Here is a 27,719-nt window from a genome sequence, read left to right as displayed (position 1 = left end):
TGTGAACAGTGCTTATTCTGTTACCTGTTTTTGCAGCTATTAGCAGTTGGCCCAGCCATTAAGCATTAAAAATCCATGAGATTATCTCATATGTAAAAAGGAGAACAGCATCACAGCAATTAAATCCCTGGGGTGAATAATAAAATATGTATTCCTCTTAAAAGGGACGGCTGACTCCATTAGCAAACAGTTGCTTTATGCACTTTTATAGGGGTAATTTATAGCAAGAATAAATACAGTAACTAGGGATATAGACAAGCTGTGATACAGTCACCAGACAAGGTACTGAACCAGAACATTTCACAGCTAATGCTCAGATAAGGCAAGGTTGACGTGTTGTACTATTATATACACAGTATCTACGTATGAGTATCAAGATGCTCAATGCTAAAGTAAACAATTAAAGAATCTGTTTTAGAGATAGATATAATTTGTTTGGATTGCTAGAAGCAAGTGTTGAACTGTAGTTTACTCCATACTGTATGTTTAGGACCACAGGGACAGAACACACTGTGTGATGAACTTTATTATGAATGGAAATTAAACTTTGGAAATTACAATGAAGAATAAAAAAATATTTATTAAGAATACAAATATTGAACTTGTCATTGATAGTCTCCTGATATGACACCTGATAGTCTTTTTTTCAGTTCAGTCCCAGATCTTGGGAAGGTTCTCCAAGATTCTTCGTCGATGAGATGGGTTTGACACACCTGCTGCACAAAGCTCCTCCTCTGTAATACCACTGCATGAGAAAAAACACATTTGGCAACAAAAAGAAATTAAGGTTTTTGAGAAAAACAAAGTGGGATTTTGCTCTATATAGTGGACTTCAATGGTGGCCAACAGGTTAAAGGTCCAAATTGTAGTTTTAAAGGGCTCTACACGATCCCAGCCGAGGAGTAAGTTTTAGTAAGGAGTAAGTAACTATTTAGTGAAACGATTGGTCGCTTTCTAAAAAATTTTTTGTAAAGGCCGTTTCTTTGCACATTCGCTTCGTAAACACTGGGTTAGTACACTGTAAAAAGTTTTTACCAGTTTCAACTTAAAAACTTAAGTTTAGCAGCTGCCTTAAAATTTTAAGTTAAATCAACTTAAGTCATTTCAATTCACAAGTTAAATCAACTCATTTTATTTTATTTGAGTTAAAATGACTTGTAGTTTTAAGCTGATTTAGATTAAAATTTGAAGGCAGCTGCTGAACTTAAGTTTTTAAGTTGAATCTGGTGAAAACTTTTTACAGTGTAACTCCGCCTACACTGTAAAAAAAAACAATTTGTTGAGTCAACTTAAAATAATTTGTTACCCTGGTGCCTTAAAATTAAGTTCAGTCAACTAAAATTTAGTCAACTTGAAATGTTGTACTAAGTGACAACTTAGATATTTGAGTTGACTTAAAAAAAAACTTGCCTTAAAATTTTAAGTTAAATCAACACAAATATCTAAGTTGTCACTTAGTACAACTTAACATTTCAAGTTGACTAAACTTTGAGTTGACTGAACTTAAAATTTTAAGGCAATTTGACTCAACAAATTGTTTTTTACAGTCACGTGTGTGTGATTTCGTAATGCGTGAGGTTGAGCTAGTGCAAGGTGAGCAGTTGTGGTTTAAAAGTATGTACATTTTACTTTTTTAGAACATTACAGATTGTATCACTAGATAAGACCCTTTTCCTCAACTGGGATCGTGTAGAGCCTTTTGAAGCTGCATTGAAACTGCACTTTGAACCTTCAACCCGTTGGCAACCATTGACGTCTACTATATGGAGAAAAATCCTGGAATGTTCTCCTCAAAAACCTTAATTTCTATTCGACTGAAGTAAGAAAGACATGAACATCTTGGATGACATAGGGGTGAGTAAATTATCAAGAATTTTTTTAATTGAGAATGTCAACCTTACCTGAAGTAATCAAGATCATCCCAGCCATTACGGCTGAGGTCCAGCGTGTAGCGCTGCAAACCCAGAGTGCTGAGCAGCTCCCGCACTGTTTCTGGTGCCCCATGCAAGACTGACACCTGCGCACAGACATTGCCTTTGTATTTATCAAAGCTAAACCGCAAAGCTAATCCTAAAGTCCATATTTACACAATGCACTAAACAACATAATCCACATCCGAGAATTACTCAACTCACCTCTTTCTCCCAACTGTAGTTTCTCTCACTAGCTAAACCATAATCATATCCATGATGCCTTTGATGAGACGATATCTGACTGAATTGGTACTTTCTGTCTACTGGCTGAAAATCCACCTCACTTAGTGATTTTGCAATTTGGAGGGCTGTAAGTGAGTTGTCTCCTGAAGATGACATTGGCTGCTCTACTATCCAGGGCGCTGAGCCCTGAACTGGAACCCTTGTGGATATATATGGGTACAGCTTTGGCAAAGCATTTCGCACTGGCATGGGCCGACCTTGGTGTATCTTTTGATAGTCCTTTCTGACTTTTTCTTTGAGTGGTGTCTGAATGTCCCGGGAAAAAACAGAACTGTTCATGTAGGAGTTTGTGACTTTTTTGACTGATAATACTGAGTCCTGTGTCATATTGTTCTTATGGGAGTGTAACTGTAAAGATGTATTGGAGGTGGTGGTGTGTCTTTGGTTTGGGGGTGTATTAGGAACATCTGGACCTGGGAAAAGCTGATAAGAGGATGCAGTCGACATTAGTTCGCTTTGAGTCTCGCAAGATGGTTTATAAGATGCTAAAGATCCAGGAATCTCAATTTCAGTGAAGTCAGACCTCCGAGCAGATCTTTTGGCATGGCTGTGACCTCCAGTCACTCTAGGGAGCTGTATCACAGCATCTTTGGGACATAGTATTTGGGATTCTTTGCTGGATGAGGGAATCTCTTCAACTCTTCGTAACATAGGCACCCCCTCAAAGATGAAGTATGCAGGGTTGGTGTAGCTGTTCGGTGCTGCCATATATGAGGATGATGGTGCTCTACAGTGGAAACATGAAGTGTGATGTATATGAACAAGTATATGAATAAAACTACTACATGAAGTAAACACTATTTATTAACCTAAGCCTATTTTTTGACTCACTGGGTTGGGAATGCGGCGGAAGACTGGCGAGACAAATGATCCTTCGTCATTTCCTTCTCATTGTTCTCCATGCAGAGCCACTCTGTAATGTAGAAGACATGTCTCACGTCTAAATGTGTAAATACTATAGTCATCTGTGACAAAGCCAATGGCTGTTCAGCGAGCAGTGCGTTAGGAGTCATATTTCAGTGAAGAACTCAGAACTCATCTGGACAGGATCAGGCAGCACTGCAGCAAAAGAGGAAGCCATGGTAGATAGAAAAGTGAAAACAAAGCCAAAGCAGAGGAGGAAACAAAACAGGGTATATTTGAGGAAACGATAGAGTGAGATCACGTGGATTACCCACCATAGACTCTTTCCCGGATCCTTCGGCGGTCTGGTGGTACATAAACCCTGATTCGTCCTCGAATAGAGCCCATCTCTTCTCCTCTGTGAATCAAGCAAGTCTCAAATGGATCTGATGATTTGCCTGTTACTGAGCGAAGAGCCACACAGCACTCTCCTGAAATGGTAGAACTCCCATTATGTTTACAATCGATTTGACCACAATGTTTCAACAGTGCCCTTAGAGAGAACACTGGGAGAAGTTAACGTCCAAAACAAAAATGTACAGTTAATATCATCCAAGATGTTCATGTCTTCCTTTCTTCAGTCATAAAATTATGTTTTTTGAGAAAAACAATTTCAGGATTTCTCTACATATAGTGGACTTCTATGGTGCCCGCGAGTTTGAACTTCCAAAATGCAGTTTAATTGCAGCTTCAAAGGGCTCTAAACGATCCCAGCCGAGAAAGAAGGGTCTTATCTAGTGAAACAATCGGTTATTTTCTAAAAAATATATATATTTATATACTTTTAAACCTCAAATGCTTGTCTTGTCTAGCTCTGTGTGTACTCTGTGTATTCCAGTTCAAGAGAGTTAGTGTATGTCGAAAAACTCCCGTTTTCTCCAAAACAAAATCAAAGAAGAGCAAACGCCTTTACAAAAAAGGTAAAACAGCAATGTAGGACAATATTGAAGTTGGAGAAGAAAATTAGATGGGAGTTTTTCTGACCTACCCTAACTGTCTTAAACTGGAATACACAGAGTACACGCAGAGATAGACAAGACGAGCATTTGAGGTTAAAAAGTATATAAATTGTCAGTTTTTTTAGAGCGCTTTGAAGCTGCATTTAAACTGCATTGGAAGTTCAAACTAGTCCACTATATGGAGAGAAATCCTAAAATGTTTTCCTCAAAAAACAATTTCTTCACGACTGAAGAAAGAAAGACACGAACACCTTGATGACAAGGGGGTGAGTAAATTATCTGTAAGTTTTGTCTGGAAGTGAACTTCTCCTTTAAGACTTGTATGGCTTTGCATAACATAGACGATGTCTCTTACTGAAATATATAGTAGAAAGCCTATGAAATATTTACGGTGTATAAAAAATCCACATCGTTTTATACATATTTTGCACTATGGGGGTGCCATTATTTCAATCACGTGAAATGGTTGCGCTCTGTGAGCTGCTGGTGCTACTTGTTGCTATTTTCACTGCAACACAACTAGGAAAATAAAAAACTGATACATTGACCACAGCTACTGAAAGAGCTTACAGGTGGTGATGGATGTAAGCATAGGCTTAAACCAAATGCGTACCATCGTTTTTTTTCCCACAAGGAGTCTAAACACCTCTAGAGTGAAATCCGTGCTGAGAAACTCTTAGTGTTTCTTGTCTCTGCTGTTTGTAAGCTCTTTCAGTAGCAGTGGTCTACTAAAAGCCTCAAAGGCATCAGGGCTGAAGTGGAGAGAACAAAGACGCGAGTCTTTACGAAATTTTATTCATCCACAGGCATCTTCCCATTTTTTCTCCTCTTCTTTTCGCTAGGAAAGCAGTGAAGACTTACATACCTTCTCTTGTAGCCCTACAACTGAAAATTACAACCGAAAGCCGCATGTGGCATCGTATTAGTGTTTTATTTTTCGAGTTGTGTATTCAGAGTTGTGTTGCAGTAAAAATAGCAAAAGGTAGTGCCAGTGGCTCACCGAGAGCAACCATTTCACGTGATCTAAATAATGGTGCCCCCCATAGTCAAAAATATGTATAAAACAATCTGTATTTTTTAAATAATGTAAATCCTTAATGGGTTTTCCACTACATTTTTCAGTAAGAAACATCATGTACACCATATTAAGCCGTGCAAGTCTTAATACCCAGGGTTCTCTTTAATTCACTAGAAATTAAGAGGATGTGAATTTTACTGGTTATGATGAAATGGTTTCTAAAAACCAAACTACTGTTTCAGAGAAACTTCATTCAAAAAGATATGATGAGCTTGACATGTACCGTATGACTCAAAGCCATCACATGACTTCACAGACAACAGCAAGTGCTGATCCCGGAGATGCTCTAAATCTGAGAACACTGGGTGGAGCTGTAAAAGAGGGACAAAAGATGATTTGGTGTACCAACCGAAAGTGTCTAATCCTTATTAAACAGAGCATTACTCTAAATAAGTGTGAGCCAAATGGTCTGTATCACAACCTTGGGGAACTGTTTTGAAGACCAGCCAAGTTTTAGAAACCCTGGTACCTCACAACACTGTGAGTCATTCTCAGCAGAACGACGAGGCTCTACACAGAAGGAGAAGCATAAAGTAAAAAAAAGATCTGTCACATTCATCCCATGACCTCCTGACATTTTAAAAGGAAACAGATTGGCAATGAAACATTGCATGCTTGCTAGTCTGATTGATTATTGCACAAAAGATACCTTCTAGACAGCGGGAGTGGAACTCGATGAAAAACTTGGCTTTGCTAGCAGTTTTCACTATGGCCTCAATCGCCTCCAGCTCAATGCTGGCTCTCTCTGAACCCAATTCTACATCCGCAGAGATGGAAAAAGACGACTGTGAGATGGTTATCACACTAAACAAATAATCATTTAAAAAATGATAAAATTATGATAGTCCATTCCAGCAAAACATCTATGCATTAAAAGTTCATAGAAAGATTGCAAAAGAAATCCACATAAATCAAAACATTTTATCAAAGGCTTCTGAAGAGGATCAATATGCTTTTTGTCCTCACATATCAAGTTTTAAATCAATCAAACAACCAATGTGGTTTGTTCTGAGCTTTAAGATATCATAAAAAAATGTATTTTCATTTGAGTTCCTAAGATGAACAAATGTCTTATAAGTTTGGAACAATATGTGGGTGACTAAATGGTCTGAAAGTTTAAAAAAATGATCTAAAAGTTGAAATTGTTTGAGGCGTAACCATACTGGTGCTGTTAGAATTAACCAGCCTTGGAAAAAAAAAATGTGTACGGTGGCAAAGGGAAATGGTGGTTCCTTAATAAAATGTATGTTCAGCAAACCCTAATATAACTCCTTGAGTTACACAATGACCTAAAGGTCAAACCTCCAGTGTCAGAGACTCAAGCTGAAAAGGACTCTATACCTGCTCTGGGAGACTGTGATATCACACCCACTTCAAAAGTTGCAAAAACAGGAGAGTGATCACTGGTGAAGATGTCATCTGTGCATCCTGATGAACACAATCAAAGGATCACGTATAAATATTCATTATTACTTGCCCTTTTGTGGTACATGCTTAGAAAATCTGTTCAATTCTTAAAGTGAGTGAATGTGAGTGGGGTGGAGTTCAATAAAGAGATAAGTCATTCCAAACCCTCAAGACCTTCGTTCACTTTCGGAACACAAATTAAGATATGTTTGATGAAATTTGAAAGCTTTCTGAACTTGCATAGACAGAAAGTTCTCAGATTTCATTAAAATATCTTAATTTGTTTTCCAAAGATGAACGAAGGTCTTACCGATTTGGAACGACATAAGGTTGAGTAATTAATAACAGAATTTTCATTTTTGGGTGAACTATCAATTTGAACATCACATTCACATTCCATTGAATGCTGCCATTTAAATAGTCACTAAAAACACTAATGTGAAGTAGATATGAAAGACTAAGCATCTGGTCAGTGTTGGCTGTGATAATACACACTGGCATTATTTAAGTTGGAGGCCTTTGCTGAGGAAGCTGAATTCACATGTTTGTAGAGCACACAGACAGACAGACAGGATATGACTCTGATTGTGGACCACAGACCTACATTCGTACCCAAAGTAAACCTTTGTAGTGCAGGATAACTACAAACATTTCATTCCAAAATTGTACAAAAATAGCACTCCAATGTTTTAGTTACTCCCTTCAAGCTAAAGTGCAAACCAACAAGGGAGTTTGTCTACCTTCTTGATGTATTATGCAGACACTAAACAATAGGGGTGGGTGATAGGACCAAAATCTTACATCACAATATGAATTTTATTTCACGGTAATTATATACATCACTATATAGTTGTTTTTGCTTTAAATAGGATTTTTTTGATACCATAGAAATTTCATAATTTTGTCACCAGTATCACAGCAAACTAATACTAGCCTAAATGAAAAAAAAAATACTTGTAAAATAATAATAATAAACTTTTATTTTCTTCTGAACTTTCTATTAATTAAAGAAATTTATTAAAAAAAAATTCTACTGAGCTGTTTCCAACGGAATAATAATAATAAATGTTTTTGAGCAACAATTCAGAATATTAAAATGATTTCTAAAGAATTATGTGACACTGAAGACTGGAGTAATGATGCTAGAAATTCAGCTTTGAAATCACAGGAATAAATTGCATTTTAAAATTATTAAAATATTCAAATAGAAAACAGTTTTAAAAAACTCAAAACAAGAAAACATTCAGTGATTAAACAAGAATAGGAAACTAAATACTAACAACTCGACAAAAAAACTACAATAGAAAAAAAATAATACATGTGCTATTGTATAAAGTAATCAAATGTATAAGACACTGCATATTCTTCACTTTGAAATTAAATATTTCTTATTATTAAAGTTACAAAAGTGATTTAGTCAAGAGCAGTAAGAGATTTTCTCTCTTTTGTTGTTTGATTAACATAAATGACAGACAGCAGGAATATTTGACTGCTGTCACTTTAAGAGCTGCCCACTTAAAGGATAAGTTCACTTCCAGAACAAAAATGTACAGATAATTTACTCACCCCCTTTTCATCCAAGATGTTCATGTCTTTCTTTCTTCAGTCGTGAAAAAAGTATGTTTTTTGAGGAAACCTTTCACGACTTCTCTCCATATAGCCCCCGAGTTTGTACTTCCAAAATGCAGTTTAAATGCTCTAAAGAATCCCAGCCAAGAAAAAAAGGTCTTATCTAGCGAAATGATCGGTTATTTTCTAAAAAATTGACAATTTATATACTTTTTAACTTCAAATGCTCATCTTGTCTAGCTCTGTGTCAACTCAGTCTATTCCAGTTGAAAACAGTTAGGGTAGGTCGAAAAACTTCCATCTTATTTTCTCGTTCAACTTTAAAATTATCCTACATCGCTGCAGAAGTACCGACCCAGTGTTTATAAAGTGAACACGTAAAGATCAAACGCCCTTTACAAAAAAAGGTAAAACAGCGATGTAGGGTGATTTTAAAGTTGGAGAAGAAAATAAGACCTACCCTAACTTTCATGAACAGGAATACACAGTTGACGAAGACCTAGACAAAACAAGCATTTGAGGTTAAAAAGTATAGAAATGATCAATTTTTTTAGAAACTAACCAATTGTTTCACTAGATGAGACCCTCCTTCCTCAGCTGGGATCATTTAGAGCCATTTGAAGCTGCATTTAAACTGTTTTTTTGGAAGTTCGGGGGCACCACAAAAGTCCACTATATAGAGAGAAATCCTAAAATGTTTTCCACCAAATTTCTTCACGACTGAAGAAAGAAAGACATAAAAATCTTAAATGACAAGGGGGTGAGTAAATTCTCTGTAAATTTTTGTTCTGGAAGTGAACTTCTCCTTTAAGCCCTAAATTAATGTGTTTACAAGGATACTGTCAAAGACAGGCCTTTTTAATACATGCAATTGTGTGTATTTAACCGTTCAAGGCCTATAAAGCGGCAAAAATGAGCACCGTCTGAGTTGTCTTTCACTGCGGACTGCATTTCAGTCGCTTAAGATCACTTGTTTTTAAACCACATTGCTTAAAAAAACAGTGCAAATGATACGTTTTCGTGACCACTTTGCACAGCAACATCACGTGAGTGTGTAACCACAATAGACAATAGTCCAAAATCTCCACTGGTTGACAAATTTCTACTGATTAATCGTGTCTACTGGTATATAGCCCACCTATAAGCTTCTTAAACACTAATGAGAATAAGAATAGCAAGATATAGGAATAACATACCATATGAGGTACAGACTATGTGAGACTCTGGGTAGGACTTCCACAGAACTCTATCACACCATGAGGGTCCATTGACTTGCACCTGAAGAAGGTTTGAATAGTTATAGTAAAACAAAACAATACAAAACAAGAAGGATAAGATGAGTCATTGTACTCTTCTGTTGTCACACATAATGACTCATTTCACTCATTTTGATTCACAGGTCACTATAAGTGCAAATAGGATGTTAGGATGTCATTAACAACAAAGGCTGATAGAATAAATGAAAAGTTTTACCCCACTGGACTTGTATTTCTGCCATAGGTAACAGTCCCTTGACCCACGTTCGTACCGATAGGTGGGTGGAAACAAAATCTTCTCCTCCTCTTAACAGAGAGAGCAAGAACGAAATATGAAAGTGTCAGTTAATGCTTTTTTGTTCAACATGCTGTTGTGTAATCACATCTATTAATTTCATGTGTCTGTGGTGTCCGTGGGAGGAGAAGAGCAGCCGTGGTTCTTACTAAAGTTAAAAAAGGCCTTTCTTCTGTGCCGCTCTCTGGTCAATTGGTCTGCGCACATCAGCTCCTCGAATTCTCGCTTTGAAACATGCTTCAATATGTCCTGTAAAAGAGAGACCACGGTCAGGGACAGATGACCTTCAATATATGATACAAGTGAGCACAAAAATTCACAGAACAAGTCAGATGATTCAGTGCGCTTAATGGGGTCTCCTTGGAGCAATGTTTGAATGGCTGTGGATCACAGTTAATAAAAAGCAGTGAGCGGGAATAAGTAAAGCTGGAGTGACTAAAAATTTAAAGAGAAATATAGCAGATATAAGCTATGTGACCAGTGCATCCAGGTCCAGGCGGTAGTTGAGGTCTCCACACCAAAAGAGATGATTGAAACGAAGGCTGATGTCAAAAGTGCTGAGCTGCTTTTCTCCAAGAGACAAGAGTCTGAGGATGTCTTGGAAGTTGTGGTTCCTCCTAAGACGAGAAAGAGGAACAATGCAAATCAGACACTCACACATACACAACCATTCTGGGTGTACAAGATGTTTTTGTCTCTTATGCTCACTCATTTATTTGATCGTAAATACAGCAAAAACAGTAATAGTTTTAAAAATACACTACCAGTCAAAACTTTTTGAACAGTAAGTCTCTTCTGCTCACCAAGCATTTATTTGATCCAAAATACAGCAAAAGCAATACTACTGTGAAATATTTGTACTATTTAAAATAGCTGTTTTCTGTTTAAATATATTTTAAAATTTAATTTTTTTCCTGTGATCAAAGCAAAGGATTCAGCACCATTACTCCAGTCTATGCTGATTTGCTATTCAAGAAACATGTTTTATTATTATTATTATCAATATTTAAAACAGTTGAGTAAACTTTTTCAGCATTCTTTTATGAATAGAAAGATTCAAAGATCAGCATTTGTCTGAAATAAAAAGCTTTTGTAACATTATACACTATACCATTCAAAGGCTTGGAGACAGTATATATATATATATATATATATATATATATATATTTTTTTTTTTTTTAAAGGAAATGGAAATGGTAACTTTCTATTTATCAAAGAAACTTGAAAAATTCTACTCAGCTGTTTTCAACAATAATAATAAATGTTTTTGAGCAGCAAATCAGAATATTAAAATGATTTCTAAATGATTATGTGACACTGAAGACTGGAGTAATGATGCTAGAAATTCAGCTTTGAAATCACAGGAATAAATAGCATTTTAAAATTATTAAAATATTCAAACAGAAAACAGTTATTTTCAATAGTAAATGAAGCTATGGGCCAGGGCAGAAGAGACTTCTTCAAAAAACCTTAAAAATCATTATTTTCAAAAACTTTTGACTTGTAGTGTATACAACCTTAATGCTTTCTATTTTAATATATTTTAAAATGTAATTTATTCCTGTGATTCAAAGCTGAATTTTCAGCAGCCATTGCTCCAGTCTTCAGTGCCACATGATGCTTCCGAAACCATCCTAATATGCTGACTCGATTCCGATGTTGAAAGCAATTGTGCTGCTTAATACTTTTGTAAAAAGATATTCTTTTTTCAGGATCTTTGATGAATAGTAAAACTAGAAGTAGAAATCTTTTCAGTCATTACTGTAACTTTTGATCAATTTAATTTGCTGAATAAAATTATTCATTAAAACTAAATGACTCCAAACTTTTGAACAGTAGTGATCAACACATAGTAACACAATCTTATCACACTTAAAGTTCCACTGAAGTGCCTTAAAACGCACAGCGTTATTGGGCTTGTCCAAATACCCACACTTGCAGTCTCGGGCACTTGAGAGCACATGCACGCAACAGGAAGCAACTGCGCAAGAGTGTCCCAGGTCTTAAAAATGCCAAAGCACAGTCCTCTTAACGCACATAAAACCTTTGTTCATCTTCAAAACACAAAATAAGATATCTTTAATAAAATATGAGAGCTTTCTGACCCTGCATAGACAGCAACACAACTACCATGTTCAAGGCCCAGAAAGGTAGTAAGGACATTGTTAAAATAGTCCATGTGACATCAGTGGTTCAACCTTAATTTTATGAAGTTACAAAAACACTTTTTGTGCGCAAAGAAATAAAATTACTTCATTCAACAATTTCTTGTGTCATCTGTTATAGAGTCTCCTAAACAGACATTTACAAGTTTATTTTTAAAATGCAATGTATTCAAAATTCAAATAAAGCTCTGTAAACATTTGCATTTTCAAAACACTATAAGTGTGTTCCATCGGGTAATGAAAAGTTCTACATACACTTGTGGTCTTCACACCCACTTGAACACTTGAGCCAAATACAGGAAATACGTCAAGTAAGTAGACAAGTGGTCAAGCGCAAAGACCACAAGTGTGGGTATTTGGACAAGCTCATCCTATGCGTTGACAATTTCAAAAGTAACAGGAAGACAGCTCAGGTCAGAGCCGTTGAGCTCAGTAAAGCTGCATTTGACAGCTTATGGCAGCCACAATCTAATAGACTACCCCTTTAGATTCGACTACCCCTTTAGATCACTATAAAATATAGCATTCTGTGCACAATTCAAATTGGTCCAATATGTTTTTGTGGTCAAAAAAGCATTCTTGTAGCTACATAAAATTACAATTGACCACTGATGTGACATGAACTATGTCCTTAATACCTTTCTGGGCCTTGGACGTGTCAGTTGTGTTACTGTCTATGCAGGGTCAAAAAAATTCTCGGATTTCATCAAATATGTCTTAATTTGTGTTCTGAAGATGAATAAAGGTCTAATAGGTTTGGAACTACATGAGGGTGAGTAATTAATGACAGAATTGTCATTTGTATGTTTTGTGGCTGAAACGTTGTCTGCAGTTTTAACTGTTGAGGTTGTCCGACACCACATTTGAAATCCCCTGCTCTGTTTTAAAGATATGTGTGAATACCTGAGTGCTTTATCACTACCAGAAGTCAAATGGCAATTCACAAAGCCCATTGAGGTGCCATTATAGAGAAGTGAAACTCCTACTGCTCCCTTATTTCCTGTAACAACCAGAAGAAAAAAAACATATTAATAACAGTATGATTAGAGCTGCACGATTATGAATAAAATGAGAATCACGATTTTTTTGCTCAGAAAAAGATCACGATTCTCTCACGATTCTGGAGAACTTTTTTTTATTTTAAAGATTTACCCCTGAAAATTAGTTTACAAACAACAGTAAAATAGCAGTGAAATAAGACAAAATAAACTTTGCTTTAAATTTAAAGAAATGTAATGAAAAATAATGTAATAATGTAAACAAAAAAATTAAACATTAAAAAATAAACATACAAAGGTATTATGTCAGAGTAAAGCGATTTAAAGATTCTTAGCTAGAAACACTAGCCTATTTTTGTGTCAACCATTTTTTCATAGCTGTCAACGTCCACTCTGTGGAATGCCCAAGTTTACTTCACCATTTTACAAATAAATCCTAATCTAATCATGACAAACTATATATCGTTGGAAAGGTCTAAGGCCTAAGGTCTAAGGCCTAACACTTTTTTGTGTTACAAATTATGTAGGAAAATAATTTATGACAAGAGTTTCATAGATTCATTTATGGCAAGAGTGCACCTCAAAAATCTACTTCATAACAGGAGTTCTGACCTTTTACTCAGACAGACTTTCTTGTTGCCTTTTTTCCCTATTACACATTAGAAATAATAAGAAATGATATATCAGATGAAAACTTAAAATTTCAAAATGCATCCTTTGGAACGCCATTTTAAAATCAGACATTGAATTAACATGGAAAATGTACATCAAATTCATATTACTAAATTTTCTTGTCTATGAATTATTAAGATTTAAGATTCAATTCTTCATTTTCACGTCTCTGTTCAAAAATGGGAGTAACAGTTAAGGGGTTAATGGATCGTCATGCTCATATATTGTTCCATTGCTCTGCCGGTCCATAAATCTGGCACGATCAAAGTAGGCTACTACTCTTTCAATATTCAAAGTGCTAATAGAGACCGAATTTTCCAAGCATGATACAGAGCTATCTACACAACTACACAACTTATAGCCCACATACTAATAACAGCCTAGATATTTTATGTAGCTTAATTTGAGCGCATTAGGGAGTCGCTCTCTAAACGCAGGGTATTAAAATTGCTTCTGAAAGCGCGTCCGGGTTTTACTTTCGTTTTAACAATCCCGCGAAACTCTCGGCAGCGCTGAGCGTGCATTCTACAATACAAGAAATTACTTTAACAAAACCATTTGAAAGTGGGTGGACACCAACGGGATTTTGAAAAGCGTGTCCCCAGTGGACATTACGCCGCTGCGTGAGTGGAACTCTGCCGCTGAGTTATCATTTTATGTGAATTGTACAGTATATTGAGACAGAGGCGCCATGAATTGCATCTGACAGAATGTGCGCAGAAGATGAAGTTTAAATGGTTATGTAATGTTGGAGAGAACGGCGAACCTGTCACTGCATCAGCTCACAGCAGTCTGTGCAGTAATTAGGCTAGCAAAAGTTTTGTAATATATAAATAAAATATAATTGGCTGAATCGTATAAATGCTGGATTAAGATCGTGAGGGGGGTCGAATCGAGATCGCGATCTTTTAACGATTAATTGTGCAGCTCTAAGTATGATTTATTTGTAACTTGGTAGATATAAGATGGGTGATAAAAGTGTTAGTGAGTGTATTTATTTGTTCGTTTGAGCAAAACAGATTAGTACCGAGTGTGTTCCCCAAGCCAGTTTTTACACTAGCTGTGTTTACTTGACTGATGCGCCCTTCATGCTCTGGTTTCACAAACACAGCCAGTCTGATATTCCAAAGGGACTGTACTGCCACCTACAGGAGAAACACAAAAACACCCTCATAAGCAACAGTGAACAATTTAACACATCCAAATAATAATTAAAAGGAATAGTTAGCCCTAAAAATAAAAATTCTGTCATTAATTACTCACCCATGTCATTCCAAACCCGTAAGGCCTTCGTTCATTTTCTGAACACAAATTAAGATATTTTTGTTTAAATCTGATAGCTTTCTGACCCTGCATAGACAGCAAGAGTTCTATCACATTCAAGGCCCAAAAAGGTACCAAGATCATTGACAAAATAGTCCATAGTAGGACACCTGAACCATCAGTGGTTCAACCGTAATTTTATGAAGCTACGAGAATACTTTTTGTGTATAAAAAAAATGAAAATAATGACAAAATAATGAAAGTTCTCGGATTTCATCAAAAATATATTAATCTGTGTTCTGAAGATGAACAAAGGTCTTACAGGTCTGGAACGACATGAGAGTAATAGGGCTGTGCAATAAATCGCATGCGATTGTCATGCGTATCTCATCAGTAAAGCCGGTTCTATGATTAGTAGTAAATCTCCATCACGTGCATTCAGATGGCGCGGTATTTAAAACATTTAAAATATGAATCGCATTCGATTTTGAACGCGATATTGCGTAGCTTTTCAGTGATCTACGGCTCAGTGTTTTAAATACCGCGCCATCTGAACTCACGTGATGGAGATTTACTACTAATCACAGAACCGGCTTTACTGATGAGATACGCATGACAATCGCATGTGATTTATTGCACAACCCTAGTAATTAATGAATTTTCATTTTTGGCTGAATTATCTCTTTAATATAGATATGTGATCACATAAGAAAAAGAAACGGAGTGTTTTGGACTATGAAGATCAGACCTGTTTGAAGTCAATGTTGGTTGCACTCCGAAGCGTGGCTCTGATGTGTTCAGCCCATTCTCTCTCGCCCTGCGGGTTGTCCTGAGTGCCCACTGCATAGATATCATGAGGCAGGGAGGCAATGGACTCATCTGGGGTGAGACCCAGGCCACAGCAAGTAACCCAGGACTGAAGTGAACCAGGTGGTGGAGTGCCCCCTGCAGGCAAAATATAGTAAAAACAATTCAATGCTGTGCTGTAACAGTTGTGGTCATAATCTGTTTGACTGTTAATGTTAAACTATATGTCCATACCCATGTTCCAGGTGCCTACGAACACAGAGATGACATCAAGCTCGGACTGCTGGGAGTGAGCAGCTTTCATAAGCTGCAGCAGCCGACAGAAGGCTTCTCGTTTCTGTGGGAAACATCAGTATATCAGATTTATTTATCAGACAATTTAAAGTATTATCTCACTTTCAGAATAAAAATTTCCTGATAATTTATTCACCCCTATGTTATACAAGATATTCATGTCTTTCTTTCTTCAGTCAAATTAAGGTTTTTGAGGAAAACATTCCAGGATTTTAACATTTTTTAGGAAATGACCAATTGTTTCACTAGATAAAACCCTTATTCCTCATTTAGAGCCCTTTGAAGCTGCATTGAAACTTCAATTTTGACCTTCAACCCGTTGGGTCCCATTGAAGTCCACTATATGGACAAAAAAAATGCTGAAATATTTTTCCCAAAAAACTTAATTTCTTTTTGAGTGAAGAAAAAAAGACATGAACATCTTAGATGACATGGGGGAGAGTAAATTATCAGGTTTTTTTATTCTGGAAGTGAACTAATCCTTTAATGTAATCTAATTCAAGTCTTTCTCCTCACCTTCATGCTTTCAAACACAAGTTCTCTTGGTGGATTGTGATGACTGTCTATGATCATTTTCAGCTTGGCAGGGCCTCTCTGAATCTTCACCAACTGTACGACTAAAACATAGAAGCATTAGACATTAGCATTTACTACCCTTCTATCACAATAATGGAGATTGAAGGTGAGATAAACTCACTCCTGTCTTGTGTGACAGTCTCCACGCCGAATGAGCCAGTCTTCCTGTCAAACAGCAGCACTCCTGTATCTATGTCTACCGACACTGTTTGCCTGCCGTACCTGACCACCTTGACCTTGACATGCAAACACATGCACATAAATAAATGCAAACACTTTCATAGTTAAAACATAACATGTGAGGGAAACAACAGACACTAATTTGTTACCTGAAAGCTGTGGACAGTATTAGGTCTGGTGTGTTTTTTGGGGGCCGTGACTGATTCAGGAGGAGTGGATGGTTGCAAAGATAAGTTGTGATTGGTTACAGCTTCTTGTAAAGCTTTGAGAACCTGAAAAGACATGGTTATCGTCATAAAGACAAAAATACAAAAAGGTGATGTGTATGTGTGTGTGTTTGCATGCTGTATTTATCATATAGTTTACATACACCTTGCAGAATCTGCAAAATGTTAATTATTTGACCAAAATAAGAGAATCATACAAAATGCTTGTTATTTTTTATTTAGTATTGACCTGAATAAGATATTTCACATAAAAAAATGTTTACATACAGTCCTCAAGAGAAAATAAGAATTGAATTTATAATGACCCTGTTCAAAAGTTTACATACACTTGATTCTTAATACTTTGTTGTTACCTGAATGATCCACAGATGTGTTTTTTTTTTTTTTGGTTTGGTGATAGTTGTTCATGAGTTCCTTGTTAGTCCTGAAAAGTTAAAATGGTCGCTGTTCTTTAAAAAAATCCTTAAGGTCCCACAAATTATTTGATTTTTCAGCATTTTTGTGTATTTGAACCCTTTCCAACAATGACTGTATGATTTTCACAGAAGGTTCAAACGCTTATTGATGCTTTAGAAGAAAAAACAATGCATTCAAAAGGGTTCAAGTACACAAAAATGCTGAAAAACCAACAAATTTGTGGACCTGAAGAATTTTTCTAAAGAACAGCAGGCAGTTTAACTGTTCAGTACAAACAAGGGACTCATGAACAACTATCGATAGACAAAAAAAAAAAAAAAAACATTTAGCAGATTCTGCAAGGTGTATGTAAACTTTTGACTTCAACTGTATGTGCCATACCCTCCTCTCCAGCGATGACAACAGGTTACAGAGGGTAGAGAGCTTGTGAAGTAGATTGTCCATGTTTTCTTCAGGGCTCTTGCCTGTATTCTAAAAAAAAAGAGCTTATGAGGCAACATGAATATATAAGGTAAAGGAGACATTGATGTCTTTGCACAGTATGCTCTCGCGTTGTTATTTTCCTCTCGTGGGTCTGTTTTGCGCGCTTGCTTCATTCGCGTGCTCGTGGTTTTCGTGCGCGCGACTTTTGAGTCTATTTAAACGCCATATAAGTTAAAAAAAAATTGCCTGTTGATATTCTGATCCCATTTATGGGATCTAAGGCACTGGTTCTCAACCCAGTGACCAAAGCCCACTAGGGGGCCTAAGAGAACTTTATATGTTTTAAATGCATTGATTAGCACATCAGGCTGTTGTTAATAAAAGAAAAAGCTGAAAAAAAGCAGCTTTTTTCATATTTACAACAGAAGTACCAGAGGAATTAACTTGGTTGTATTAAGGGCCCTTTGAACATTGTGTTGGACAATGGGGACTTTAAATCAAAACGTTTGGGAACCATTGGTCCATCAGTCCATCAGTGAAATAAGTAAGTCACTTAAAAAAGTAACAGTAAACCTTTCCTCAGCAAGCTGCATGAGTGATTATTTAAGCTATTATACACTAAAATAATACTTAAGGTCAGGGGCTCATGGCTTTGTTCAAATTATCATACTAATAAGAAATATGAGCAATAGTAAAAGTGATGTTGAATCACATTTAGAGGGTTGTACCTGCATTGTGTTGAAGGTTAGGTGGCCGCTAGGATGATCAAACACTTTCGCTAAGGTTTCCAAACTTGATAGAGTCTGGTCAATCTCACTGTGGTAAACAAACGTAACAGTCATTATTCACATGTTCTTATTGCATATAATAGCATCAGTGTGTAAAGGGACAAAGAGAAACAGCACCTGTGCAGACTGTCACATGCGCGACTGAGGATGCACTGAAAGTGTTGCAGTCCTGATGCGCCCCCTTTCACATTCTCTAGGTCTTTACACACATTACCATGCAGATACTCATCCAGTAAGGAGACAATCTCACAGCCTGCACTGCAGAGGTAAACATTGGTACATTGATAGTTTTACATACAGTCACAGACAGTGGTTTATAATCCAAAAGGTTGATATTGATCTATAAATCATGTGTAAATTAATGTACCTATTTGGACTGAGCTCCTGAAGCCTCTGCAGCAGTAAATGAGGGGCTGCTGAACTGGAAGGTGGAGGCTGGCCTGCAGGGGACATTGCACGTGGTGGAGGGGTGGCAAATGCTGAACTTGGCTTCTCATCGTCACCATCTGCACCAAGAAGACACCTACATTTAAGCTTAAACATTTCAATGTTGTGCCTGTGGGATGAAGTGCGTCATAGCAGCCTCACACAATGTAGGATAATAACTTGTTGCTCCAGAACGCGAATAAAACGGTCGCAAATGCGAAAACCAAAATAAAAATAAGCGACAGTAAGTTGAAATCTCTTTTGGGAAACCAGTGGGGAAAACTTTGTGTCCCTCCATATGCGGTTTCGTCGGATGTCAGCCGCGCACCACAACGTTTTCTGTCACAACAAACACTGAGAAAAGACGTAATGTTCGATTCGCAAACAAATTACTCTTTTGAATTGGTTCTTTTTAAAGAGTCAATCAAAAAGATTCATTAATCTGCTTCTAACTCGGAGTTAGCGGTTTGATTCAGACTCAGTCAGTGAATCGTTCAGAGACGTTACTGTTATCACAATTTACTCCTTAAATGTCGTTTTTTGAGTCGTTACTGAAATACTGCTTTAGGTTTGAAGTAGGCTACTTCAGTCAGTTTTAATGTCTGTTACATGTATAATAAAGGTAAATATTCACAGCATGCTTTTATTATTGTAATAAATTAATAATGGTTTTCTGAAACCATTCAAATAGCAGCCATTTGTAAATTTTATAGGTCTAGCTTCCGGTCTCATCCACGTCCAACTATTTTTAGCTGTACAAAACAGCTTGTTTTGCCGCTTGTTATTGCAAACTGGTGTGTCTTACCATATTATTTTAATGCATTATCTTAATTATGAGCACACTAGTGCAAACAGTATTATCATTCACTGAACCTTGTTTTTCTTCTCATTATTTCCCTATAGCGGCTAATGAACCGGAAGTCTCGGCCATAGACTTATTTCCATGTGAAAACGTATTAAAAAATAACATAAAAATAAGGTGATATAAGTTAAATAATCATAATAGTGTTTTCATGATGCATCATGAATTAGCCATATTGCAGCACTGAATGTAAACAATGTTACTGAACAGAATAAAACATATTTCGCTGATTATTGCCGCTGAAAATAGTAAATTATTGTCATGTTTTGGGCTGTACTATAATCGGTTAGACCAAGAAAAACATTTGGAGTACTATAGACCGCTAAAAGTGGAACAAAAGGCGTTTGTGGTTGGCAAAACTAAACCAGGATTTCCACGGGAAGAATCTTGACAACATTTCTGTTTGTTCTTATCATTTCCAGTCAGGCAGGTGAAATATTAGGCTAATATCTTAATTAATACTGCTCGTACATATCTTTACAACCTATTAACTTTAGTTTGTCACAATATTGCACCATTTCTTGCTTACTGAGTCATTCTCTATATGATTTAGCAGCTTCCACACATTTTTTCCGTGGTTTAGACAGCATAAATTAGCAGAACAGCGTATTCAGTACTACATTAACTGTGCAACACATGCTGTTGATTACATCCGAGTATCTCTAATATGGCCGTGCATCCGGGTAACTGACCAAACCATGACGTAAGTGCACATCCTGTATAACAAAAGTTAATTCTTGACAGCACAAAGCAGTTGGTTGAAAGCTAAAGTTGAAAAATTAAAGCACTTCTAACATCTTTATTGAAAGATTATGTTATTTTTCAGTTTAGACTTTACCTGAGCTCTCATCGTTGGGGTCTGATTCACGCAAAACAGGGTAAAGCAATGGGGCCACCAGACCTTTGTGTGGGTGTTGATAACCCAAAACTAAATCGCTAAGAGTACGGAAACAGTTCACCTGCACTCCCTGCGTGGCCTGAAACAAAAACACACACGACTCAATACATATGCAAACAAATTCAGAAATCAATTACAGCAGGACAATATATCTATGCTTTACAAAATTTTAAAATTCTATCCTAGTTATGTGAAGGTGAGAAAGCGAACATCAGTGTATTAGAAGGTTACAGGACAAGTCATACTATCAGAAGTGTAACAACTTTCAAAATATGTACAATGACAGATCCTGAACTTTATTACAAACTAATAATTTTAGGCCTAGTTAGTCACAGACATGATCTAGGTTGAGCCAGGATTAGGCCACAGTTCAATTAGGACATTTAAGTATCTTTTATAAACGTGCCTTAATATCTTAATATTTTAAGATATGTCAGTGCAGGTTTTCTTTTAGTTAAAACAGCCCAGACATGCATTTTAGTCTGGAACTTCAAGCCTTGTCTGTGAAACCGGAGGTTACGTTTTTTTATTTATATTTCAGGAATTGGCTAACTTTTTATTAAATAACAAATATTTGGAATTCTGACAGACCTATTAAACTTGTGTGCCCAAAAATAATTTGAGACTCTATAATCCTGTGTAACCTAAAAAAGGCAAGGCAGAAAATGCAGAACTTCTAGGTTCGCCACAACAAGAAGTTAGTCTAGGTAGGGTAACTCCCAAAACATTTCAGTTTTTCCGCTTTATGGACCAAAGATACAATTACATTATGATGCCCTCATTCTAGCGTCTGCCAAACTCTACATACCGCGAAGAGCCACTAGCCAGCTACCCACTGTGCAAACAAGGGCAAAAACACACGCATACTCTACTTAAACCATCAGGCATCATGACAAATAAAATAACCGGCTCTTTGAATGCCTTTTTTTAGAAGCTTGTATTTTGAAAGCATGGCCGATGAAACCATTTTGGCAAAGACGTTTAATTATTTCCCCTAAAATCTCCAAATAGCAGCATGTTTTCTTTCCAAGAGTGGAGCTCTTGAAAAGCGATTAAAGGAAATCAGACACTGGGAGGGGGAGAATATTCAGAAAATGTCTCTTTTTCACAATAGAAAGTAATTTAATACGACTCTTGTCTGTGTTTTAAATAGGAAACAAGCATTAAATCCACCTTACTGGTTGAGTGTTTCTAAATGAAACACCAACACATCTCATCCCATCTCAACACAGCTGGTACTGCGGCCTGGCCAGAAACTTTGACACAGAAACAATTATGTCACACATATTTTAATCTCCACACAGACAGACAAACCCATTCCAGTCATTCCCAACTAGATCAGGAGCGTGGGTGCAGGAGGAATCTGCGTGAAACATTTTCTTGACAGCGAGTGCCACCGGGGTCAATTTGAAACCACGCAGCTGCATGCTTCAGACAGCAGACAAGAACAAGTCTGCTTCTTTTTTGAAGAAGAAGAAGTGAAAGTAGCTAGATGAGTGTCAAGTAATTTCCATGTGTAATTGCAAATTCATTCAAAGGTAAAACCATCAACAAGGCATAATTTTCACCTTCATTTATTTTCTTACTTGTGACTATGCATACGATTACCAAACTTTTGTCTGCTCACCTGCACAGCCAGTAACCCATCTGCATCAGGGAGGATTCGGTATGTATGAACATGTCGCTGGAACCTATGGACAAAACAGACAGACTAAATTTTAGAAAATTTAATAAAACAAATATTCTTAAAGCTATAGTTACCCAAAAATCAATATGGTCATGTCTATTAGAATGTAGTGAAGGTCTTTCTTCAATGAAGCACAATAGGAGATGTTAGGCAGGGAAAGCAAGACTTTCATTGAATACCACCTTAAACTACAGTCTGTTTTAAACTCATATGTGAAGCACAAAACTAGTCCTAAGGGTCAATTCCAATAATCTAAAAGCTGAATACATAAGCTTTCCATTGATGGATGGTTTATTAGGAAAATATTTGGCTGAGATACAACTATTTGAAAATCTGGAATCTGAGCGTGCAAAAAAATCTAAATATTGAGAAAATCACCTTTAAAGTTGTCCAAATGAAGTTCTTAGCAATGCATATAACTAATCAAAAATTACGTTATGATATATTTATTGTAGGAAATTTACAAAATATCTTAATGGACCATGATCTTTACATAATATCTTAATGATTTTTGGCATAAAAGAAAAAAATAACAATTGTGACCCATTCAATGTATTGCTGGCTATTGCTACAATTATACCTGTGCTACTTATGACTGTTTTTGTGGTCCAGGGTCACACATGGCTTCATTAGACTGCACATTTTCTGTGTACCACATTTTTTAACATTTCATCAGCTTGTATAAAAGAGATCAGATCAAACTTCTCATCTGATGTTTAATGGAAGCCAACCAACCCTTTAAATAAACACATAAATGGGACATTGTGTGGCTTCATGAAACAATATTAGCAATTCTGAAAGTAGGTTAAAAGTTATTTTATACCATATAGGCCACAGTAAAATAAAAGGCCTGTTAATGTGGCCAATGAGGCTATCGGTATCTATCATATCATACAAGATCATATTTCTGTGACCATTGGAGGTTAGATAAACCAGAATTTGTGCTTATTTGCATTTGGCCACACAACCTGGAACACATATTCGACTGAGCCCAATGAAGACAATTCGAAAGCTCAGTGTTTCCAGGTAATCTAAAAGAAGAGAAACAAAGCAGAGAGGAAGTGTGACTGCGTGAGTAGATGTTTTGCATGTGAACTGTTTCAGAGATGAGGTAGAGGGCAAAGGGAAAGAATGAGCCCGAGCCAACGAGCGAAAAGGAGAATGAATGAGAGAGAATGGAAGAAAGAAAGTAGGGAGCTGGAGGGCTCAGCCTTCAGGAATGTGTCTGGCTGTGGGCTGCAGCGGAGAGAAAGCAGTGCGGTCACTGGAGCCTGTTCCCTCCTACAGGGGCCAGAGACAGGAGGAAAACAGGGAAAACTAAGGCCTGAACAAAGCTGACCAAGTGAGGGACTGCTGTAGACTGAGTCTCTGGAGCTCATGTGCATTGAGATAGCACTAAACTATCAGAAAGGTAGCCTCAGTCACTTGGCCTTGCCAAAGTTCTGCTAAAACCTGATGGGGAAGGCAGACACATGGCTGTAGAATTCATCTCACAGGCACAGACTGTAGAAAAGGACTACAATAGTTCATTGACTTGTTGACAATACCTGGTAACTATTGTGATTTACTTAAGGGGTTAGTTCACTCAAAAATTTAAATTAGCCCATGATTTACTCACCCTTAAGGCATGTATATGACTTTCTCCTTTAGACGAATCCAATTGGAGTTATATTAAAAATGTCCTGACTCTTCCAAGATTTATATTGGTAGTGGGTCGGTGTTTTTGTTCAACAGTCCAAAAGAAATCCAATAAAACACATTCATCCATAATAAAAATGTGCCTCACACAGCTCCAGGGGGTGAATAAAGGCCTCCTATAGTGAATAGATGCGTTTTTGTAAGAAAAATATTCATATTTAAAATGTTATAAACAGTTTTCTCTAGCTTGCGCTAACTGTCATACACAGAAGACATTCTGGGTGGATGACTTGTGAGTAGCACATGAGTAGCTGATGAAAACTGATGAACGTGGATGTGCAGAGGAGACAGCAAAACAAAACAGTTCACGTATGAGAGGATTTGTATGGAGCAATGTTGGAGGGTTTCGATATAAGCTAAGAGGAGACTAAAGTAAGAAACTTTGCTTCCTTTGCTCCTGTAAACAAACATTGGTTCTCATAAGACTAGCATATTCTCACCGGCATATGCGTTACACCGACTTCCAACCGGATGGAATGGCTTCTGCGTACAGAACATGCTAGAGATTATTGTTTATAACGTTTTAAATTGTTTCTGTTTGGAAGGCCTTTATTCACCAGGGCTGTGTGAGGCGCTTTTTTTATAATGGATGGATATGCTTTGTTGGATTTCTTTTAGACTGTTGAACAAAAACACTCACCCACTGCCATTATAAAGGTTGGAAGAGCCAAGAATTTTTTTTTATATAACTCCAATTGGGTTCATCTGAAAGAAGAAAGTCATATACATTTAGGATGCCTTGAGGATGATTAAATCATGGGATGATTTAAATTTTTGGGTGAACTAACCCTTTAAGTAAATCACAATAGTTACCAGGTATTGTCAATAAGTCAATGAACTATTGTAGTCCTTCCTCTTTCATTTTTGGGTGAACTAACCCTGTTGAAAATGTAATTGTGCATCACCAGGAAGTGCTGTGAATAGACAGCTGGGTGTGGTGCCAAACTCATTCTAGGTACATTTTTCACATCACAATTAAGTGTGTGTGTGTGTGTGTGTGTGTGTGTGTGTGTGTGTGTGTGTGTGTGTGTGTGTGTGTGTAAAGGCTGGAATACACTACATGACTTTTAAAGTCTGAACAGTTTTTTTTTTTTTTTAAAAAAGGTGGGATTTTGTAAAAGGGAAAACTGGTCAACAAACACCAATAGGGTATATGTCGAACGTCACCTGACCAACCCCGGAAAACAGGTCTCATTGCTTCCGCTTGTCGGAGAACGTGTTAATAGCCGTAATAAATAATGGCGATATCGACGGACTTTTAAGGTAATCAGTTAAACAAGCCAGCTGTTTATTGTGGACGTTTCATTCGATATTTATATATAAATGTTAGTGAAAAGAACAAAAATTTAAAACTTTTATATATCAATACACATATGTGATGGACATTGGTTATGATCATTTTTAGTGTCTACTTTGAAGGAATCTTGAGTAAATCATGTTCATATTTAAAGAGGCATATGCAAAACGCGTGAACCGGAAGCAACGAGACCTGTTTAGCAGAAAACGGAAGCCTGTTGCGCATAATCCCTATTGACTGATTATAACACAGTGCCAGATTATATGTTGTTCTGAACACAAAAACACCTTGTTGGTAGAAGATGCATGACAAATTAAAACTATATGTGTTAGTTATATGGCTGAAAATCCTGGTTCAATCAAAACTGGTAGGAGTATGTTCCCATTATACACTGTTAATTTTGGATAAAATCGGTCAATTCTGACCACCCAAAATCTGCAAATTGGTCCTGCCTTTTGGCAGATAGCATTGACTCATCAGACTGCATATGTGTGCAAAAGACCAACCTGATCTCATGACAAAAACATACCTGTGGGAACTTTTTCACTTATGTATGTACTTGTGTAGATTTTGTGACATATTCGATGTTAAATGTCCACTCAGTGTCTCTGAAGAGCATTTTTTAGAACATATAATTATACTTATGGTACATTTTATGTGACGTTGGTTTTGTACGTGTCACTGCATTATAATTACCTAAACCTACCTGATAGTATGAACAAAAGTGAATGTAATGTAAAAACGCAATCGCAAGTCTGGCGTTTTAGCTTTTTTTTCCATCTCTCATCTTTAAGTTTTTTTTTTTATTATTGTTAGTCATGTTTTTCATGGGATTCGTACCTGAGGATTCTGCATCCTAAGTTTAATTCTGTGTCGGCTGAGCTACCAAGCAAGCTTGTAAGGCCCGGATAGCGAAACATATAAAGCAGTAATCATAACTGTTTTGGAAAATACAGTGATTTGTGCTTATTGGTACGTATTTCGCAACTTGCAAAAAAGGTTTGTTTTCGTTATGAGATCAGGTAGCAACCAACATGTAGTGTATTCCAGTTTAAAGGTGTTGTACTCACAGCAGACACAAGGCGTAGGCTCCAGGCACAGATTCGCTGTCCCTCACCAAGAAGCTGCCATCTCTCCCAGCACGGGCCAGCAGCTCTTCAGCTCGGACACGGGTGATGTCTCGATGGTACCACGCTGCTGTTGTCATGTTGCTTTCAATAGAATGTCCTAGCGGAGTATCCTACAGTCTTATTTCCCAAACCCAGAGCGGTTGACACAAGTTAGATGAAAGATTTCATATTGAAACTGTTGATCTCCATTGATGCCAAAAACGGAGGTCTAGACTGTCAGATCCAGAGAGCATTACGACATCCAAAAGCTTAGTTGTTTACACTGTCTATTGTGTTTGCCCTCCCATGAGCATGTGCGTTTTAAAGGCAGAATGTGTATTTGGCTTGAGGGCAGATCCAGGACCGGCCTCCTCCTCTCGTGATCTGCGCCGACTCCACTTGTGAGAGCTCACTACAAAGTGAGACTGAGGTGGATGACAGAGCGTCCATACGCATGCTGCCCACCCCACTGACAAACGCTCTTATTGTCTGGCAGCAAACTCATCCAAGAAGAGGAACCAAGAGTGAAGACAAGCAACAGCTCCAGACTGTGCAGATATGAAAGGCAGTAGAGCAGTACCACCACAAATTCAAATACTTTTCCACTCGGTTGGTTTCGCCTTATAAGGGCAAGGCGACACCCCTCTGAGAACTTCAGCTGATGTCTGCAAACTCCACTAAGGGTCAGTTAACTATAGCCAGAGGTTCGCCAAGATGCTTGACTCCATACGCAAAGATGGAAGACCAAGAGGGTCATCATGTAAATGTAAAATCAAAAAGGGATGGACCCCTGGTAAATGGAAGGAAGTGCTTCACAGCTCCAGATGGCAGAGGAGGAAGCGAGAGCAGAAAAAAAATGAAAACACTAACCTGAATTCCTTTAAGTGACCTCACATCATCTGTGGTGAATGAATTTGACCACAGCGCTTTAGGAACTCACTCGTTCTTTCTTTCTGTCCCTCCTGGGGATCTTCAGAAAAACCCGTCCCATTCACAATCACACTCTAGCTAAATCATTGTCACATGCTCTGCTCACAGCTTCAGAAGATCTGGGTTACTGTGCTACGCTTCCAGTTGTTTTTCTCTTACTCCTTGTTGGCTTCTCAGCTCTCTCTCTCTCTCTCCGTCTCTCCGTCTCCCTCTCTCTGTTCAGGAAGTGAAGAATACAAGCTCCACCATATGGATACGATCATCCCCCTTTTTCTGCGTCTCTTGTTTTGTCCTTCTCCTCCTTCTCCTGGCCTCCTTT

The 27,719-nt window shown here is 37.3% G+C and overlaps 1 protein-coding gene across 1 annotated transcript; it reads right to left on the bottom strand.

Moving 5' to 3' along the window:
* Window positions 1-508: 508 nt before the first annotated feature.
* On the bottom strand, window positions 509-27,719 carry inppl1b (inositol polyphosphate phosphatase-like 1b). Its single transcript, XM_073820354.1, has 27 exons — window positions 26,432-27,719; window positions 22,307-22,370; window positions 20,620-20,758; window positions 18,861-18,999; window positions 18,611-18,751; window positions 18,434-18,521; window positions 17,664-17,753; window positions 16,788-16,910; window positions 16,580-16,694; window positions 16,399-16,499; window positions 15,823-15,925; window positions 15,530-15,726; window positions 14,546-14,663; window positions 12,752-12,848; window positions 10,162-10,300; window positions 9,833-9,932; window positions 9,606-9,694; window positions 9,329-9,410; window positions 6,498-6,584; window positions 5,806-5,913; window positions 5,578-5,666; window positions 5,380-5,467; window positions 3,395-3,550; window positions 3,048-3,129; window positions 2,136-2,943; window positions 1,902-2,017; window positions 509-745 (listed from the first exon to the last, which is right to left on the bottom strand). Exons 1-27 carry the CDS (start codon window positions 26,566-26,568, stop codon window positions 652-654), a joined length of 3,690 nt encoding a protein of 1,229 aa, XP_073676455.1. The 5' UTR covers window positions 26,569-27,719; the 3' UTR covers window positions 509-651.

Source organism: Garra rufa, chromosome 16 (genome assembly GCF_049309525.1).
Source record: "Garra rufa chromosome 16, GarRuf1.0, whole genome shotgun sequence".
Lineage (NCBI taxonomy): Eukaryota > Metazoa > Chordata > Actinopteri > Cypriniformes > Cyprinidae > Garra > Garra rufa.
This window is presented reverse-complemented; position numbering and strand designations above follow the sequence as displayed.

Excerpts from the sequence above, each read along its gene's own strand:
- inppl1b (XM_073820354.1), bottom strand. The coding sequence starts at position 26,568 with ATGACAACAGCAGCGTGGTACCATCGAGACATCACCCGTGTCCGAGCT. Across the intron at positions 16,500-16,579 it reads GACTGTCACACAAGACAGGA|TCGTACAGTTGGTGAAGATT; the intron begins GTGAGTTTATCT and ends TCTATGTTTTAG. Across the intron at positions 746-1,901 it reads GATGATCTTGATTACTTCAG|TGGTATTACAGAGGAGGAGC; the intron begins GTAAGGTTGACA and ends TTTCTCATGCAG.